Source organism: Polypterus senegalus, chromosome 12 (assembly GCF_016835505.1).
Source record: "Polypterus senegalus isolate Bchr_013 chromosome 12, ASM1683550v1, whole genome shotgun sequence".
In the NCBI taxonomy this organism is placed as follows: domain Eukaryota; kingdom Metazoa; phylum Chordata; class Cladistia; order Polypteriformes; family Polypteridae; genus Polypterus; species Polypterus senegalus.
The window spans coordinates 109,379,358-109,401,328 of record NC_053165.1 but is presented as its reverse complement, the minus strand read 5'-3'; the positions used below and the strand labels follow the sequence as shown (position 1 = coordinate 109,401,328).

Genomic DNA, 21,971 nt, shown 5'->3' with positions numbered 1-21,971 from the left:
CATCCACCCCAGGCCTATATCGAGATAAGACTTTCTTCATCTTTAATAGAGTACTGTAATCAACAATGTTTGAAAATACCAAATGTTTTTTTCTTGACAATAGTACATCTTGAAAATTTTACTAGCTTAGTTGCACATGTGCACTTACCTTTGAACTGTCATTTTGTGGCTTTTAGAGAGTAAGGATGGCATGAGATTATTGTACAGAGATGTACAAGCATAACTATTTTTAGTTTAAAAAAATATATAAATATATAATTAATATTAGATATAAATTTAATGTTATATATAAAATTTAGCTTTTTTAAGTAAGTAAGGCATTAATAAACTAACAAGTAGATTAAGTCAAATGTTCAAGGAAAGCAAATTAGAAAACTATGCTTTAAAAAGCAAAAATTCCATAAGCCTGGGCAGGAACAGAAGGCTGAGGAGCATGACGGTCGTAAATTGAAACATGACATTGCAGCATGGCTCTAATGCAACATGACAAAGAAAGACAAAAAGTGCCAAGACACAGATTCACTCACAACAAGGTGAATGGCCTAAAGTGGATAAGGAAAGCCCACTGTTGGGCACGAGGAACAAAGCTGCAGCAAAATACTGCTACTGAATCCAGTGATGCAACTTTATCCTGGGGTTCTCCTCAAGACAAAACAATCATTTAGTGAACAAGTGTAAAACATTTAGTGAGTGCATTAAAGCAGTTTGTTAACAGATGGAGTGGGCCTTACTTCAGTATAAATAAAAGGCTACCTAATGGCATTCTTCTTAATGTTACACGAATCCTTCCAATACTACACTTAAGATCTCATAGTACTCATATACTGCATGGAGGCCTCAACTCACTCGGATTGGAAGGGCCAGTTTCTTAAGTGTTATGTGAACACTACTGAACAAACAACTTTAACAAGGAATGACGTCCCATCAAGGGTACACCAGATTTAAACACTGAATTTTGAGTAGGACTGGTGAGGGGTTTCATTTCATGGCATTCTCATCAGGATGAAGTTTACTGCTCCATTGTACAGGAAGGGGTGTCAAAATTACTTGGGCAAAAATGCATGTAGACAGAAAATAATTCTTGCTGTGCAAGTTAATGTTACTTTATTGTTTTCGTAGCTAAAGTACCCATCTAAGACGGGTTGAAATCTAGCACTCAAAGTAGACTTGTAGATTCAGCATTAATGTGTGCAGTGCACCATCTACTGGAATGCATTTTGTAATTCATGTAGTAATAACATGCACTGTACTCGTCACTTCAACAAATGACATATCACGAACATTTTCAGTAATACAATGCATTACTTCAAATGTCTGTGAGGTGCCATCTGTTAGAATGACATGCAATGTATCCGTTGTACCACTGGGTCTGAGATTCAGAAAAACAGTGTAAGACTCACCTCTACTTGATGAGACTGCACAGCGAAAATGACATCAGATTTGGAGACACACTGTTGCATGCATACTGCGCAAGAACATTTTTCTATGTTGCACAGTGGCCATGTATCCAAAATGGGGAATTTCAGGGAGAGGCTGATTACATGGGTGCCAGAAAGATGAACAAAGGGCTTAACATGACAACAGGTCATCAAAACGAAAGGAAGTGAAAAACATTGACTAATCATGGAGGATCCCCACTCACAGGAACATTACATTTTCCCTTCCTCCACCATTTTTGGGTCAGCAGGTCTGGTACTCCATTTCATTTTTTTTTTTGTCTTAAAGTCAGCCAGATGCAATTCTTCTTCCATCATCAGACTGTCACATCCTCTGCTGTGACATTATTAGCTATGCAACCCTAACCAAATACTGTCTCTTTTTGACTAGGAGAATATTAATGAGCTGATTGAATGGACCTCAACAAGTATAAATGTGGTTTGGTCACATATCACATGAAGTTAAAACACAAACTGTGCCACAAACTATCAAACGGGCTTTAATGTTTCTAATGTGCCATCTGTTGGATTGGCAAATGTAATGCATTTTTTTTTTTAATGCAAATGTTTGTGATTGCCATCTGTTGAAATGACAGAGACATAGCAACCAGACAGAAACACGGTGGATACGGCTTAACTGCATTCACACCGACATACAGAAATAATTTAAGTATTATGTTCCTTTTGTAAGAACATCACCAATATGTTTTTCAGTATGCATTAACTTCCTGCTTTTTAAGAAAGCAATTAAGTTTTGTAATCCTAAAAGCTAAGTAAATTAAAATCATGGCATCAAAGTGGTTATAGAATAACATTTGGCTTTACATTTTAGAAAATGAAAAGAAGATCAACTTGCATAACAGAAAGCCCAGTATCTACTGCTAGTGGAATGATGACCAACGCAAAAACAATTGAGCTTGTGGGTACAGCATCCATGAGTTGACCTGACACACAGAAGTAATATAGATATAACCCATTTCCATTTCACTGAGGGAGTGCCAATAATTTCACCAAGTGAGAGTCCACCACCTTTGGTATGGTTATAATATTGGTAACTATGCATGCCCACAATGACGACCCTACCCAGTTTATCTTTCCAGAACAAAGGTAAACAGAAAAGAGCAAATACAGAAACAGGGAAACCAGTACACGAAACAAGAAACAGGACCATTTCACATACTTATTCTGTGCTTTATTATGGATGTCTAAAGACTGTGGCTTAAGTTTAGAATTTTATTGATCTGTGTCGATAAAAATAGGAAGGAATGGTGAATAAATGGTTAAAAAGTTTGCTTACACTCAAAATGAAATGCAGTTAAGTAGTGGTCTCTGAAATCTTTAAAGAAAAAGCACCTAAACAGGACATTTAAAGAAAACAAAATCTAAATAAAAGTTAGGTAATTCAAAACATACAAGTAGATATAATATATATGCATTTCAAAAAAAATTACAGGGTTGGATTGGTTTAAACTAACAATGAATAATAAGCTACGCATACAAATAAGGCCCAGAGGAATGAACACTGTCAGGTATAAAAGCATCCCCTCCAACCCCCCTTTCTACTTCATTATTGAAACGTTAAGCCAAAAAAAAAAAAAAAATGTTCACACATCCACTACATTACAATCATTTGTCACATAATCATTTGAGGCACTAATCTGACCTCTTGTGGAAAAGGAGCGTCAGACAACAGGGGCAGTTCAATCTTAGAGCAGAGCAACTCCCAATCAGTAAATGACAGTATTTCAGTCTGCACTCCCACCCTAAGATGCTATACAATTACATGAGAAAGTTAAACGTGTGTAACAAGTATATCTGAGGTAGATCCATAGAAATCTCTAAACTGATTCCAGTTTTCATGAAGTGGTATAGACAGTCACCTCTGAATCAGATGTCCTTTATGGTAGTAAAACATTTTTTCCAAACACACACACACACACACATATATATATACAGCTACTCAACACAAACCAGCCAAGTATTGCGATGCCACAACTCCAACACATTCAGCACAGCAGTTTTAGTTGAACCCTTTCCGCAGCCCTTCACTTTAAAAGCACATTCCTGCTCTGACCATTTGTTTTTAGAAGCGCCAGTGCAATGTTTAATGCAGATAGTGCTCAGTTATACAAATAGGCACTGTATACATTTAAACCCAAATATTATTATACACCGGTTACCATTTACTTCCTTTTCTGATCTATGATTCCCATTTGATTTTACATCTCTTAGAGCTGCTGGGGTAGGCCCCATCTAACCTGTGGCATACTATCTGGTTTATTGTATGGGTGGTTAAATAAATAAGGGAATAAAGGGGTCTTGTGCCATTTTCTATACAATTCCAAGAACCTTCAAATAAAATATCACATTTAGCAGATCTAAATGTTAACAGTACGACTTTTCAAAGAAGTGTTTAAAATGGAAAACGGTTCATTTGGTAAACTGAAAATTTATAGCATAAACCTTGGTTAATTTTATTAGATCAATAGATACCATTAAATGTAATATTTGCATATGTAAAGCCATTTTCAACACATTTTTACAATTTAATACATTCTTAAAGCCAAGGTATCGTGAAATAAACTTTTAAAGCTTTATGCAGTGTGTTCAGACAAGAAGGTGTCGCCCATTGTAAGCTGGCTGTCAATTCACACCCTGAGAAAAAACTGCATGCATAACTCAAGAATTTCTTATAACCTTCAGTTCCCATTCCACATGCATTCACTATTGTCATTCTTTTCCTCATAATGGTTTCAACTTGTATGTACTTTGAAAATGTATGTCTAAGGCAAATCAAGTTTATTTCAAAATGTAATAAAAATTCATATTTTTGGTAAGAAAAACTCTGCAAAATTCTGCTTATTCTACATTTTACAGTATACAAATGCTAGTTGTATATTGTTGAATACTCATAGAAACACATTTAAAGATTCAAGAGATAGTAAAATCAGTCACAAATAAATGAAACCATTAATATTAGACTATAGTGTTTAAATTTGCCATACATACAAAATTTTAGTAAGACACACAGTTTCTTAGATCAATTAATTTAATTAGTAAGCTCATTGTATCAAGTAGCTACTGAGGTCCAGCACCACCTCCAAGTTCATGCAGACTGAAAGATTAAGGAATTAAACTATTAAGCATAGTTTGCCTTGAAACACTGCACCATTGTGTGGTAATATTAGATACAGCAGATCTAATACAGTAAAAAACAAAAAAAAAAAACTTCTGGCTTTGTATGCAGTTTGAAACAAACTATTTTCAAGCCAGGTATGGTATGCAAGTGGCCAATCCATAAGCCATAGACTGGGGAATAAAGCTAGAAGAGCAATGCTTAAGACTAAAATATTGTAGTTACATTCTAGACTAAAGAAAGTTTAGAATCCCTCCTCAAGTTTTAAACACATTTCAATGCTTCAAGGCCAAAATGAAACATAAAAATTTTAAATTAACAATACACTGAACCAAATAACTGATGGGCTCTGCTTTCTGTTCCATTTTGACATGAATTAAATGACAAGCTATCACAGAAAATCACAGACTTGTGCAAAATCTATTAACAATTAATGCAATTTGCCTCTTGAAATTTACTAATGAAATAACTTGTATAACTAATTAATAATAATCTTCAGTCACTTCATTCATTACAATTATTATTTAGTTATGTGAAAAGATTCAAAAATTGTGTTCTTTAAGGCAAATCTTTCTTAGAAATACTTCAGGAAATCAAAAATAACATTTGTAAAGAAAAACCTATCACTAAAGTAGATGAGAGTTCATTTAAATGGTGTCTTGTTGAAAAGAAAGCAATGAGTATGCAAATTTTCTGAGAAGAGTGGCAGAAGAGTAGAAGTGGATGAAACCGGTGCCAGTTAGGACAGAAACAAAGACAATATCAGAGATCTCCCCTTGCATGTCGAATGTAGTGCTGGTGAAGACTCGGCTCTGTGGTGAATGTTTGCTTGCACTCAGTACAACAGAAAACAGTAGTGTCTGTTGGTGGTGGTAACGGTGAAGAAAACTGATTTACTTTAACCTCCTTTTCACAAACACTGGTATTTGGCTTGGAACATGTATATTCATGATATTTCAGTTTGTTTTTCTGTTTAAATGTTCTGAAACAAGATTTACACTTGAAAGGGCGTTCCCCAGTGTGTATAAGCATGTGACGAGTAAGGTCTGAGGGGTAGCGGAAGACTTTCTTACATAGACCACACCTGTAGCAATTGAGGATGTTTGCAGAATTTGCCAGAGAGGTTTTCACCTTCTTGGATGGTACATTGCCATGAACTTTTTTCAAATGTGTACAAAGATTTCCTCTATGTGAGAATGTCATACTACAGAGCATGCAACTAAACGGCTTCTCCCCAGTGTGGGTGTTGACATGGTAACTCAACTCTGCAGGAACTCTGAAGCGCATGTTGCAATATTTGCACACATGGGGTCGCTTTAAGCTGTGTCTCGGAATGTGTCTCTGGAGACTACTCTCACTATTGTATGCACGGCAGCATATTAAGCAGCAGTAAGGTTTGCTTCTTGCTTGACTCCTGTGAAGTTTCAGCTTATGAAGACTGGTAAAGGACATTCCACACTTGTAACATTTGATTGGACATTGCTTGGGATGCATTACCTCATCAGGCTTCAGTTTTTCATCGGTATCCCCTTTTTCACCAAAATGAAGTTTTATGTGGTTGTTAAGATCCAAAGGTGAGCGGAAACTGGCTTTACAAGTCAAGCACATGTACAACATTGAAGGTGTCTCAGAACAGTTACCATTTCGAAAACAGGAAGACTTGTTTAAACTTTCAGACTGATTTTGAGAACTGGAAGAATCCTTGCCTACAGTTTCAGCCTGCTTACCTAATAGTTTTACACTGCCTACATTTCCATGGGTCTTCCTGTGGTTATAAAGGGCCCCTCTAGAGGAGTATGTTTTTTCACAATCAGGGCAGTGATACAGCTTACGAAGAGAACTTCCCTGGGCTGGTTCATTTTGAAAACTACTTGAAACCACCTCTTTAGATGATATAGCTTCATGGTTGGGTAGTTTTAATACAGCCTCTTTGTGAAGAAGTTCATGTTTCTGAAGTGCATAGACAAAGAAGAAACCCTCGCCACACACGATACACTTATATGGGCCACTATCAACAGCAGTTTTTTCCATGTTTCTATGTACATCTGCTATGGTGGACTCATTTAATTCTCTTTTTTGATTCATAGGTCCATGGGAACAGAACTCAGAGCATTCCCCAACACAATTTCCACAATCAAGGCACCTGGAAACGGGCTCTGAAAGATCTTTATCAAATTTGCTACAGTCCTTTAAAACAGATTCCTTAAATAGGTAATGTGAAAACGGAATTTTAATTGTAAAACTCTTGAAAGGTTGAGTTGTATTATCCTGATTAACAGGCTGTTTCAGCTTAACAATACTGGGCAGTTGTTCAGAGGACTGTACTTTCCCTTCACTTGAAACATGGCTTACAGTATTGGTAGCTAAAGCTGAAGGAGATATTAAAGGTCCAATGGTATTATGAAAACTTGAAGATTCCGATAATGAAACTGGCTGCTTACAATCTACTAAAAGTTTAGCAGATCTTTTATGCCACTGACGATGTGAACGAACTGCCATTCGACTATTGAACATCTTCTTGCAGTCAGGACACTGATACAAATTTTCAAGATTTGCTTCAAGGTGGCTCAGCATGTGAGAGCTTAGGGAAGATGCATGACGGAAATTTTTTCCACATTTTGAACATTCATATGACCGCTCCAAAACTGGGGTCTGGTGGCATAATTCTGTTGACTTTAGAGACTTATGAAACAGTAGTTCATGTGTCTTGAAGCACTTATAGAAGGTATATGTTTTTCCACAAACTGTACAGCTGTAGAGTTTCTTTGAGTTGAGCGGCTTACCATTACTCTCATTTTTGTGCAACTGGATATGGCATTCACGTACAGCAGGCAGACTAAAGCTTTTGCCACAATGAGGACAAGGGCACATATTGGCCTTGAATATCCGCCACTTGAAGTAATTGAAGAAAGCCAGAGGTCTCTGTTTCACATGGCAGCGTTTGTGACGATACAATGCCCCAAATGTCCAGTATGCCTTACCACAAACCCTACAAGGGTATGGCTTATCACCCAACACCATGTTATTGGTATCCAGATCCACCTGAGTAATTTTGCTGTGGTTTTCATGAGTTTCAGAAATTCCATCAGAAGAGTGAGACTTTTGGTGTTGAGAGAAAGCCTCCACAGAATTATAACATTTTCCACATTTGTTACAATTGCAGTGGTTTCTTCTCACATCACAGACAAGTTTCTTTGCATGAAGCTGTCTATGCAATTGCAATGTAGAAGCTTTACAAAAACGTTTTCCACATTCTGCACATTCAGAAGAATTCTCTTGAGCTCTCTCATACTGAAACAAAAAAGGCATCAATGACTTCCCATTTATGTGCTTTTGGATATGACTGCGGAAAGACTGCAGAAAATAATAACCTTTGCCACATTCACTGCACTGAAATGGTTTCTTGGAGTCAACAAGAGTAGTGTCAGATGATTTTAGAGGCCTCAGTCTCCAAGTGTGCCAATAGCGATGAACTTGCAGTGCTAACCTACTGACAAAAGTTTTTCTACAATCAAGGCACTTAAAGCGTTTTTTTCTTTCCATGGGACGTGAATGAACTTCTGAAGGCGGAGAGTCAATCACAGGTTCATTTGTGGTAACCTCTTGGTTTACACCTTTGGGGATTACCAGCCTGGCAACAAAGGTGCGGTCTTTCTTCTCTATAACCTCCTCTTCAGATGAGTTTTCCAAGTCTTCTTCAGCAAAACCATACAATTCCCAGCTGGAGTGGTTCCTCTGGTGAGACTGAAGAGCTGTGGCCCGCGTGAAACGTTTCCCACAAATGGGACATTCAAATGATTTCTTCTCTAATTGACCCACTTGATGAAGAAAGGATTTTGAAGGTGTGATGTCAGCATGCATCATTCGATAATGATTTTCAAGACAGGTCACCAAGTAGTAGCTCTTCTCACATTCAGTACACTTGAAAGGTTTTTCTTTTTTAGCTTCACTCAGATTGTCCTCTGTTCCACTTTTTAAACCCTTACGATAACTGTGCCAACGCTCATGGGTTTTCATGGCTGCTTTGGAAGAGAAAGGTCTCCCACACTCCAGGCACTTAAACATTTCCTTTTCTTTGCTGATAAAAACTTTTGGCTCAATTTCAGAATGGTATCTGCGGTGTGCATTAAGGCCAGCAGTAGTAGAATATAGCTTTCCACATTCATCACAAGAAAATCTTTTTTCAGTCTTGGTCTGCATCTGTTTTTCTGGGTTAAGTGCTTTGAATAGCTTTACATCGGCATGGCATCGCTGATGAGCTTCCAAAGCAGATACCCGAGAATAGCTTCTCCCACAATACAGGCACTCAAAGGATTTCTTTTTTAACTGGGCCAAATCGTTAAATACTGATTTCATAGCATTCATATGAGAGCGCTGATGACTGAGGAAAAATCCAAATGACTGGTAAGATTTTCCACATTCATCACATTTGTATGGTCGTTCATTATTTGCATAAGCAGCTTTAACATGTTTTGCTCTGTGGGAGAGCATGTGCCCATAAAATCCTCTATTGCCAGAGAAAAACTTTCCACAAATGCCACAAGTCAATGACTTCTTCCCCATCCTGTTAATCATTGTATAATTATATTCACCAGAAGAATCATCTAATTGTGAGCCATCATGAGAACTGACAATCTCATACTTTTCCTCAAAGTCTGATTCACAGTCCTTGAAGTGCCAAGTTCTCATTCCTGGAAAAGAAAAGTGAAATATAATGTGAGACAAATGCAGCTGTTATAAAAACTTTATGATATAAATAGGCATGTAAATAAGTACTACAAATTAATTCTGGCAAAGAGCTGTACTAAATCATTAAAGTGAACATACACCTAGAAATTTACAAATCCAAACTGAAATGTCAGTAAATAAGAAAACCTACAAATCAAAGCAATGTATAAAGCAAAAAATACCAACACATTAATCATTAGAAAATATTTTGTTTCTCTTAATCACATGCAGTAAATTAACTGTACTAATGTCACATCTTCTGCAACATTTACATGTGTTGACAGAAGGAATCAAGAGCTACGATCACGGAATCAAACCTGTTCAACAAAACTTAAGACAGAGCCCACATGTTTTTCTTAGATGAAAATAAAGAACATTGTCAACCTTTTCAAGCACGGTTCCCTCAGAAAAACATTTAAGTGTAATAATTTAACTTGGAAACAGAGTAGTTGGAAGCACACAATGGCTGTGGGTTTAATTCCAGTTAATTTCTTAGTAGAAGCAAAAATCTTCTGATTAGGAAAAAGTTGAGAGTAAGTAATTCCTTTCCACAAATATCAGACAGTTCCAAAGTTGCACATTTTCCTTTTTAAAGAACAGTATCACAATCTTTAGTGTGCTGAAGCAATATACTAATTAGAAGACATCTTTTTCCCCCAAAATGATTGACAAAATGACAAACAAACACAGATAGCAAATTTGTCCAGCTTCACCAGATAGGCTTTTATTTCTGTATTATTTACATCTTATTGTTAAATGACTTGCAACTGCCAAAAGGTAAAAAACAATTAAAGCATTTAGAAACTTAATCAAATTAAGAGAAATTAAAGGAAATCTAGCTTTGCTTTAACCCTTGAATCCATGAAGCCTGCGAATATATTTATAATGCCGGGCCACCTTAATTTTACTCACAGCTCCTCATCACTGCACCAACTGCCCACCAATAGCCCCTTTGTTTTGCAAATGTGCCAATTGGTTGCAAGCAGACAGCCTGCTATCTCATCCCCAACAAAGGCAGCTGAAGTCAAACACAAAATTCTCACAGCTGAAGTCTGTGTATCTGGGAGTGTGGGGTCTTTAAATGCATAGGAAAATATATCATTATTTGAAATACACACATTTCATGTGTGTTTCATGTCTACAATGATCTGTGTAAATGTAGGATGACAGGAAATGTGAGGCAAGAAATGTTTTCATGTTATAGTAATAATGACAAAATGTTGATGTGAAGTGAGTAATGTATGAAGACCTAAGTCCAAATATCAAATAAACACTTTCACAAAAGGTATAACAAGTGTGCTTTTATTCAAGAATAAAACCGAAGCAAATGAAGTTGTTAAATTTACATGTTGCTGCCAATGTGTGAAAACAGAAGCCCAAATATCAATCGATACGAAGTAAAGTGTTTGCAAGCATTTGTGTGATTTTGTCTTTCACAGTGGAAATGTGGTGTTCTCGCAGATATTTGCTTTGCTGGTGCAGGGGGGAAAACTGTTGCTTCATAATTAAAATGTAGCTGGTTTGATCCCAGGTCCTCCCCATGGTTAGAGGGTTGGGCTGCTATTATTACTACTATTATAATAAAAACACTCAACGAAACAAGTTTATTCAAGAAAAAAAACTGAATTTTCCTGTCATCCTACACTTGCACAGATTGTTGTAGTCACGGAACACACATGAAATATATGTATTTTAAATAACAATATACTTTCCTATACAATTCAAGAACCCTCACTCCCAGATACAGATTCAGCTGTGAGAATTCTGTGTCTGACTTCAACTGCCTTGGTGTGGGATGGATAACAGATTGCCTGCCTGCGACTGACTGACACATTTGCAAAACAAAGATGTTATCAGTAGGCAATTGGTAAAGTGATGAAGAGATGAGAGTAAAATTAAGGTGGTGCGGCATTACAAATATTTTCGGAGGCATCAGGGATTTCAGTGTTAAAAGAACAGCCAGAAATAAGTAGCATCCTTTTATTGTGCTCTTTGGACATGATTATGGTAGTCAGCAGATATTGTAAGTGTTAGATATTTTTCTGAATTTATGAATCAAACTAGCAAAATACCCTAGCTTCGCAGCGGCGAAGTACTGCCTTAAAATTTTTATTAAGAAGAAAATTAAACCTTTTTAAACTGAGGGAAAATATACCAATAATTATTTGTTAAGGATCTCTTTGTATACCACATTGCGAGTTCGGCCCTCCGGTTGTAATATGACCAAGCTGTGCACTGAGCTTACTCTTGAGCATGTAACGTACAGTTGGCCATGTGAACAGTAATCTTGTTTCAAATCTCACAGCTTGGATTGCTGCTGTCATAATCGGTTTGAGTTTCATGGTTTGTTTCAATTACGACAGTATTTGTAGGACTTGTGTTGAAGAGACATTCGGCACCTGTCAAGTGTTGTAAGTATACAACCAGTTTAATTGATAACTTCACATCCAGCTTTTGAGAGTTTAAACATTTCTAAACAAAGTGTCCACTACTGAAATCATAACCTGTGAATCTAAGATGTTTAAGAGGCATTGGCAGTTGTCCAAAGGTGTAAAATATTTGGCCATTTCGGTACACTTGAAAGCAACAACCGAACAATTCAGCAGCAGCCATCAACTCACATGCAGATGCATAGGTGAAGGGCTTAAGCATTTCACTCTTCTAGTGCTCCTGTGTAGTATAATTATCTCCTGTACCGTCATCAGTCCACACCTTGAGCTTGTCCCAGTCATTCAATACATAAGACACAATGTTCCTCCGGATATCAAGAGTGAGCCTGCAATATGTAACAAAGAGAATGGAAAAGGCAGGTGCCGTCTCCAGGCATGGAAACCACTCGGTAAGTGACAGTTCTTTGATCAATGGTGATCACCTCGATAGACATGTTAATGGGGGTATGGTTGGAATGATAAAGGAAATGGGTACCTGAGCAATGTAAAGTAAGTCTAAAATACCTACACAATAACTATAATTGTAATAAACAAACAATAAAACAGCGGAGAAGCCGTGGATTAAATAAGAAGGCTGTAGTTATCAGCAGGGAGATGTGAATCCCGTGGCGAAGCAAGGAAGGGAATGTAGAGACTGGAGCGACGGATGGCCTTATATAGGCAGGCAGCCAACAGCATGGGAGACGTTGGGTTGGGGGACCCAACGCTGCCTCAAACGGTCACCGAGCTGCAGGCTATGGACATATATATGTACGTAAGTAGGATTCAGTTAGTGTTTGGAACCCGTGTACCAAATTTCTTGAAGATGGGCCCATAAGTAACAAAGACCGTTGAAAAGTTCAATATGGTGGCCAACAGTGGCATCATACCACCGAAATAAGTACCAAATTTCAGCCTTCTACCTACACAGGAAGTTGTAGAATTAGTGACGTTGGGAAGTTCAATATGGCGGCTGACAGTGGCGTCATACCACGGAAATAAGTATGTACATCGGTTTCGGTTAGCGCAGGGAAGCCGCCTACCAAATTTCGTAAAGATGGGGCCATGAATAAGAAAGTTCAACATGGCGGACGTTGTTGACCGTTATGACCATTACACTTAGAATTTCGAAATGAAACCTGCTTAACTTTTGTAGGTAAGCTGTAAGGAATGAGCCTGCCAAATTTCAGCCTTCTACCTACACGGGAAGTTGGAGAATTAGTGATGAGTCAGTGAGTGAGTCAGTCAGTCAGTCAGTGAGGGCTTTGCCTTTTATTAGTATAGATGATAAAAGCATCCAGCATGTGTAGCAGTTTTAAGTTTAAGGGTCTGTACTTTTAAAGGGGCACAACATTGTAGGAAGCACTTAAGTTTCAGTTTTGTTTTAAAAGCTGACCTGAATAACAACAACAACAGAGGAGTACAAGTAAATGAAAAGGCTTTCAGACACATGGGCAAAAAGCAGAAAGAGTGAAGCTGATGGCTCAAAATGAATATAGCTTTTGGTAATGTTTCATTTAAGTAGTTTGTTTTTATTTTTTACTGTACATTAACAGATGATCCTCTAAATGTACCGTAGATACTCGCGTATTAGTCGAGTGTATTTTTTTTAGCTGAAAATTACGTAATTTGTTATGACCCGTGTATAAGTCGAGGGTAAAACTTGGGTTATTTCAAGGCCCGTTTTCTTATTAAGTACGATCGTCTCACCAATACCTGCTACAGTTCGATTCCCCGGCAAATCAAATGTCATTGGCGTTTCATCCATGTTACCAATGTTACTGAGATCAAAGTCATGCCTTTGTCTTTGCTTGATAATAAATTTATGAAAGGAACTGACCTTTTCTTCTAGATCTTTCGGCAGCTTCTGCACGATTTTAGTTCGCTGACGAAGGCACAGCCCATATCTGTTCATAAACTGTGTACACCTGCCAGTCAATGTTTGAAATTCCAACAAAGGCTTATGTGGTGTTATGGGTCCACAGATCTCTTAGCAAAGGCTGTTTTAGTTTTTAAATAAATAATCACAGTGCTCGCGACTTAGCGAGCCGCAGGGCGATCTGCGGTGCGGGCGTTTCTCACCTAGAGCACAGGTAAGGGACTGCCCACATCCGTGATTGTTCCTCTGGCTAATGTGCTGCAGCTGCTATGTCCTCTCTGCATATAAAGAGAAGCGCGAGTCAGTTACAGAGGAAGGAAAACGGAGTAAAAACAAAAAACACCACAAGGAAGAGAAATCAAGACGGAGGGGGCTGGAGAAAGCAAAAGAGAGAGAGAGAGAGAGAGAGAGAGAGAGGGAGGGTTAGTGCAAGTGGGCGCAGGCGTGGAAGCCAAAATGGAGTAAAAAAAAAAAAAAAAGGAAGAGAAAGAAAGATGGAGAAGATGTGCAAGTGGGTGAGCAAACGAACGAGCCCTTGCAGGCAGCTGTGTGGTAGCCTTGGTGCTAGGCCGGGTTTTTAAAGGATTGTTCCTTCAATTTTGTTGATTTTTAAACCTCCACGTTTGCTTTACACTGTGTGCACAATTATTAGGCAAGTGAGTATTTTGACCATATCATCATTTTTAATGCGTATATTCCAACTCCAAGCTGTATTAACTTGAATGCTTATTGGATTTAAGCACATCAGGTGATGTGTATTTGTGTAATGAGGGAGGGTGTGGCCTAAGGAGATCAACACCCTATATCAAGGTGTGCAGAATTATTAGGCAGCTAGTTTTCCTCAGGCAAAATGGGCCAAAAGAGATTTAACTGACTCTGAAAAGTCAAAAATTGTAAAAAGTCTTTCAGAGGGATGCAGCACTTTTGGAATTGCTAAGATATTGGTGTGTGATCACAGAACCATCAAACATTTTGTTGCAAATAGTCAACAGGGTCGCAAGAAACATGTTGAGAACAAAAGATGCAAATTAGCTGCCAAAGATTTGAGAAGAATCAAACGTGAAGCTACCAGGAACCCATTATCCTCCAGTACTTTCATATTCCAGAGCTGCAACCTACCTGGAGTGCCCAGAAGTACAAGGTGTTCAGTGCTCAAAGACATGGCCAAGGTAAGGAGGGCTGAAACCCAACCACCACTGAACAAGAAACATAAGTTGAAACGTCAAAACTGGGCCAAGAAATATCTGAAGACAGATTTTTTCAAAGGTTTTATGGACCGATGAGATGAGAGTGACTCTTGATGGACCAGATGGATGGACCTGTGGATCAGTAATGGGCACAGAGCTCCACTCCAACGTGGAGGTGGGGTACTGGTATGAGCTGGTATTTTTAAAGATGAGCTAGTTGGACCTTTTGCATTGAAGATGAACTCAAAATCAACTCCCAAACCTACTGCCAGTTTTTCGAAGACACTTTCTTCAAACAGTGATACAGGAAAAAGACCATGATTTTTATGCAGGCCAATGCTCCATCACTTGCATCGAAGTTCTCCACTGCGTGGCCAGCCAGTAAAGGCCTTAAAGATGAAGGAATAATGACATGGCCCCCCTTCCTCATCTGACCTAAACCCTATCGAGAACTTGTGGGCACTTCTTAAACGCTAGATTTACGGGGGAGAAAAACAATACACCTCTCTGAAGAGTGTCTGGGAGGCTGTAGTCACTGCTCCACAAAAAGCTGATCGTCAACAGATCAAGAAACTGACAGACTCCATGAATGGAAAGGCTTATGACTGTTATTGGAAAGAAGGGTGGCTATATTGGTCATTGATTGATTGATTTATTTTTTTTGAAATGTCAGACATGTTTATTTGTAAATTTTGAGGTATTTGTTTATTATTCTCACTATAACAGATGAAAATAAACAAGTGAGATTGGAAAATTTTCATTTTTCCTTTAGTTGCATAATAAATCTGCACACTAATAGTTGCCTAATAATTGTGCACACATATGTATTCCCCTGATGATGTTCACACTCACATTTCCGTTGTGAAACATTCAGGTTTCAGGTTTATTAACATTTTGGATTGACTGATAGCACTGTGTTTGTTCCATATTAAAATTAATCCTCAAAAATACAACTTGCCTAATAATTCTGCACTCCCTGTATGGATTATTTATTTAATGAAGAGTTCTTTTGAATCACTGCACTGTTTACTTTGAATACTGATTTTGATTGACTGTTACCATTACCCAAATTCTATGGAAAATTGTGTTGCCCCGCGAGTAAGTGGACACTGTTTTTTTTTAATGAATTTTAAGGCATAAATTTTTCGACTTATACGCGAGTATCTACAGTAATGATTTAGATAATTTACCATGCTATTCTTAATTTCTTTGCAGATACAATTCTATATCGCAGAGTTTATATTTACTTGGCATTCATACCCCCTTTTGTTACAAGGTATTTTCCAAAATCTGATCTGTTTAAACTTTACATTCTATTAATTTTGAAACACTCCATTCAAATGGACATGGGTGCACTTAATTCTCATAGAACCCCATGCTTTAACAGTGTGAGTCATTGCACATCTGAAAAGCAATCACTCTGTGGTGAATAGACGAACTGAGAAATTAAATGAGACATGACAAAATTATATTTTTTTAATCCAAAAATTGCTTACTAATTTGAATAGCACACAGTTAATAATATCCAATTTATACTAATTTTATGTACTGCTATCACCTGAGGGACTTTTCTATCAGATAGCACATTTAATGAAATCTATATGAAGTAGTGCCTTGCATCTATTCCCTTAAAAGTAACAATGGGAAAAAGTTTAGATAAAAGTCAGAGTTGAGAAGGCCTTACAAATGTACAAATACTAACTGACATCAGTGCACTACTTTAAATTACATGAAAGGGGGATGTGTGTTGCTTTAAAGACACAATCTTGTACTGTTGCATATTTCAATTTAGGTAAGGTTATTACATAAAAAAAGATGAAATTATTAGGAGACCAGTAGAAATGCACATGTCACAACATAAATGAGGACACTATCTACTATACCAGGTCAAATGTAACTGTTTTTACCTTCTGATGTTTTCTGCAAATGGTAGAAAACATTCATCTTATTGATGCATTCTGTTAATAACTAAAAGCTTTACATAATCTGCTTTATCAGACAGTGTTAATCACACACCTGGGAAAGGCTGGGCTATCTAAATGCTTGGGCACCATATGCATTAGCATGACAAAACAAACTGCTTCTTTTTAATGTAGAAGCAAAAAAAAAAAAAAAACACAAATTCAAAGCTGCAAAAACTACTAGATTCAAAACAAATAATCTAACATGCCAAAGGTAGAGATAAACTGTGGGAAAACTTCCAACAACCACTGAATGGAAGCACCTCAAGGTTGTATTAAAGGATAAGTTCTGCATTTTTCAAGTTAAAGCTGTTTCTTCACAATTACGGTGTCTATTAATCTGAACCAAAAATACTGTTCTAAAGTGAAGCATTTTTTTTACATACGTTATAAATAATACCTAACTTCTTGTTATGTTTTAAAATAGAGTTGATGGGGCCAAGGTCCAAAAGTGAAAACAAAAGCCTTAAAACTTTTCTGAATACATCTACTTGGACACAGCAAAGCTTTCAAATTAAAAAAAGTGCCTTCTGAGTAAATTGGAAGTAAATAGATTCTTGGTACTATGTTCCCGAGGTTAAGTAAATGTTTCCCATTCTCTTGTCTGCTTATAGCAGCCATTGTGGGAAGAGTTTTGACATTTATCCTAAGCACACTCCAAATTAATCAAATAGATATAGCTTCAGACAGCATAATTATCCTATTTGTGTCTCTTCAGATGTTCCTTTAATGGTTAGATTCTACCACAGCTTGTAACAAATAATGCTCTGCCCAAAAGAGGTGTAGAAATCTTAGTTATTGAAAAAATGAAAGCACTGAAAACCTTGTCCCTTAGCATTAAATATCAAAGTGGAAGTTTGTAAATAAATAAATAAATAAATATAACCCAACCTTAACTTTAAAGTCACACATTACCCGCAGTGAGTTTTTTAATTTAGGAAACACTGCAAATGTTAAACCTTCGGTAACACTTAAAGACTCTAAGCAATTAATTCAGGCTTTTGGTTTTAGTCAACTACATTACTATAATGCACTTCAGATAGTACTAAAAAAAAAATAAAAATAAACACACACACACAGAGTTTCAGTTAGTTCAGAATGCACTAACAAGAATCCTAACCAGAAAAAGAAAATCTGGGCACATCTCACTAGTTTTAGCAATTAGTGATTTAATAATTCTGTGTCAAATCATCACATTCTTGGACTTCATCGTCACAGATTTTAACAGAACATAGTATGCTGATTTGATCCAATGAGTAACCCACTGGACTGAAATTGCACATGGATCAATATTAAAGGAAATTTAAATTAACAAAGTTTGAACTTCTTGAGGTGGGGTGGAATTATGACTTTGACTTGCTGTATCTTCCTTAATATAAGTTGCACAGAAATGATCTATTCTTTTAAAGCTCTTATCCAGCTCTATATTTTGTGTAACTACATGACATGGAATTACCTACTATTACAATGGTTACCCATGTTCTTTACAATTGACTTTGACATACTGCTAATGTACATAAACTTTAAATAATCTTGCTCCTCTATATATTTTGGAAATGCCTGTCTCCCATGTTCCAAGTCGTATCCATAGATCTTCTGATAGTAGTCTGCTTATTATTCCAAAAGTGAGCCAGCCTTTCCCATTCTATAATAAAAATATTAAATACTTTACCCAGAGATGCACTACAGGTGCCAGTCATAAAATTAGAATATCATGACAAAAGTTGATTTATTTCAGTAATTCCATTCAAAAAGTGAAACTTGTATATTAGATTCATTCATTACACACAGACTGATGTATTTCAAACGTTTATTTCTTTTAATTTTGATGATTATAACTGACAACTAATGAAAGTCCCAAATTCAGTATCTCAGAAAATTTGAATATCAATTAAGACCAATGCAAAAAAAGGATTTTTAGAAATGTTGGCCAACTGAAAGGTATGGACAGGAAAAGTATGAGCATGTACAGCACTCAATATTTAGTTGTGGCTCCTTTGGCCTGGATTACTGCAGCAATGTGGCGTGGCATGGAGTTGATCAGTCTGTGGCACTGCTCAGGTGTTGAGAGCCCATGTTGCTCTGATAGTGGCCTTCAGCTCTTCTGAATTGTTGGGTCTGGCGTATTGCATCTTCCTCTTCACAATACCCCATAGATTTTCTATGGGGTTAAGGTCAGGCGAGTTTGCTGGCCAATCAAGAACAGGGATACCATGGTCCTTAAACCAGGTACTGGTACCTTTGGCACTTTGGGCAGGTGCCAGGTCATGTTGGAAAATGAAATCTGCATATCCATAAAGTTTGTCAGCAGCAGGAAGCATGAAGTGCTCTAAAACTTCCTGGTAGACGGCTGCGTTGACCTTGGACCTCAGAAAACACAATGGACCAACACCAGCAGATGACATGGCACCCCAAACCATCACTGACTGTGGAAACTTTACACTGGACCTCAAGCAATGTGGATTCTGTGCCCCTCCTCTCTTCCTCCAGACTCTGGGACCTTGATTTCCAAAGGAAATGCAAAATTTACTTTCATCAGAGAACATAACTTTGGACCACTCAGCAGCAGTCCGGTCCTTTTTGTCTTTAGCTCAGGCGAGACGCTTCTGACGCTGTCTCTTGTTCAAGAGTGGCTTGACACAAGGAATGTGACAGCTGAAACCCATGTCTTGCATACGTCTGTGCGTGGTGGTTCTTGAAGCACTGACTCCAGCTGCAGTCCACTCTTTGTGAATCTCCCCCACAGTTTTGAATGGGTTTTGTTTCACAATCCTCTCCAGGGTGTGGTTATCCCTATTGCTTGTACACTTTTTCTACCACATCTTGTCCTTCCCTTCGCCTCTCTATTAATGTGCTTGGACACAGAGCTCTCTGAACAGCCAGCCTCTTTAGCAATGACCTTTTGTGTCTTGCCCTCCTTGTGCAAGGTGTCAATGGTTGTCTTTTGGACAACTATCAAGTCAGCAGTCTTCCCCCTTATTGTGTAGCCAACAGAACTAGACTGAGAGACCATTTAAAGGCTTTTGCAGGTGTTTTGAGTTAATTAGCTGATTAGAGTGTGGCACCAGGTGTCTTCAATATTGAACCTTTTCACAATATTCTAATTTTCCGAGATACTGAATTTGGGACTTTCATTAGTTGTCAGTTATAATCATCAAAATTAAAATAAATAAACATTTGAAATACATCAGTCTGTGTGTAATGAATGAATCTAATATACAAGTTTCACTTTTTGAATGGAATTACTGAAATAAATCATCTTTGTCATGATATTCTAATTTTATGACCGGCACCTATAGATTATAGTTCTACTAATAGACAACACATTCTTGAAATTATCATATTTTTCATTGATTCACAATCATTATTGTCTACTTTTTTCATGCTTTATTTTCGGTTTTATTTCATCACCACCTGAATGAGGCATTGTGCAACCCCTTATGATGTTTGAATGAAGGCAGGTGCCTCAGCTGTCTATGAGAACGACCCAGTGCATCGAATTCTCTAGGACAAGGCCTAAAGAAACAATATGGAATAACTTAAGTATATTTGTGCTACACGGAATGCCCAGTGGCGACTGGCTGGTCTTTAGACCTCTGAACCCCGGCAGATTTATTAAAAAAAAAACACTTGTATGGAGTTTTTATTTTTTTTGTCCTCCACAGCCATATGAACTTAACATTGGATTTACCTTTAATGACTTAAAAATATTCTGTATAAGAACTCTACCTTTCTACCAATTACATATCTATTGTATGCCAAGTCCACAGTAATGTATTATTTTTACCTTATTTTGTTTTTCTTTCCTTGCAAATATTTTTTTGACATCTTGCAAACTTCTTTGTGCTATTTTCTGTGTACGAAAATTGCTAATGAAATGAATGTGGTTGTTGTTCACTGTCTGATGTAACAGGTCTGTCAATATGCCCAGAAATTATCTGATTTGAGTAAGCATCTGAAATGAAACACAACCTGTACACTCAGATCATACTGTACTATTTTGTTATGGCATCATGTACTCAAATCTTTCTTTATAGATAATGCTGGTACACATGCTGAATCAACAACAGGTGTGTACTCAAATCATATGGTGTTTTTTTTTTCCTGTATGGTGCCTACTTTTAGCTTATTACATTCTGTGTTTTTAGCATAGCCTATGGAGTGAGACTGAAAGCGAGTGGCAGTGTGATGCATGCTTGTTAAGTGTGGACATTACACTTTCACTGCACACATAATAATACATCTGAACCAATCACACTGCGCTTCTTATAAAAGCCTTAGATTTTTCAAAGAGCTACGGCCACTTTGGCATCAATGCTAAGTTCACAGTGCCCATCAAACTCTGCATTATGCACTTCCTGTGGCATGTTGTGTACACGCATGATAAAAGCAAAACACTGAGAAAATTAAAATGTAAAAGATTTTCCAATACAGCAAAACTACAATGAAACAGACTGAAGTGCCACAAACCAGTTATTGAATTTTACAGTACAAGCTGCTCTTACTGAGGATATGGTGGTAAAATAACAGAAGACGGCAAGTTTCACGGTTTTACCTGGTAGACTAGTACGCAAGTCAATAATATGATACATTTGTTTGCAGAGTTTTATTTTCCTCAAATGAAGAAAGGCTTTTTTTTTTTTAAACAAAATCTTTCCTAGCTATATGAACAAGAAAATTGTAATGTTTATTTATAATTTACAAAAAAATTCAGTTAAAATAATCTGTCAGTTAACAGCCTTGCACAATAATTCAAATTATAAACCACTGGTTTAAAAAATGCTCTCTCCAGTGATATTAAACCACCATAAATGGATAAATAATGCAAATCACAAATTCTTAGGCAGACAGAGCAAGCATTTGAAAATACTGTCATCATTGCTGAATGTAGTGCTAGGTGGTATGACCGAAATTCTATATCACGGTATTTTTCAAAATTATACCGGTTTCACGGTATTTTCTTCCCTTGCATGACTGGCTGTTAACCACATTTTCCACTTCAATGACTGCAGCAGACTGGCTAAGAATAACCTATTCCACTGTCATGAGAATTGTACATTGTACAAAAAACATTTTTATGTGCACACAGGTATTAATACAGGTTTGCATAGCCCCATAAAGTGATAGTTTTCAAAGGGGTGGCACATTGCATGACAGTTGCAGTCAAAATATAGAACCTTTTTATTGAACAAATTTTGCTAAATACTTACAACTA

General features: G+C 37.2%; 1 protein-coding gene across 1 annotated transcript in view; it reads right to left on the bottom strand.

Moving 5' to 3' along the window:
- Positions 1–2,606: 2,606 nt before the first annotated feature.
- The window catches only part of LOC120541525 (zinc finger protein 850-like), a 61,726-nt gene continuing 42,361 nt past the window's right edge, over positions 2,607–21,971 (bottom strand). Inside the window, exon 2 of the mRNA XM_039773247.1 lies at positions 2,607–9,263. Coding sequence (XP_039629181.1) covers positions 5,335–9,263 — 3,929 coding nt within the window. The 3' untranslated portion in view covers positions 2,607–5,334. The remainder of the gene's footprint in view (positions 9,264–21,971) is intronic.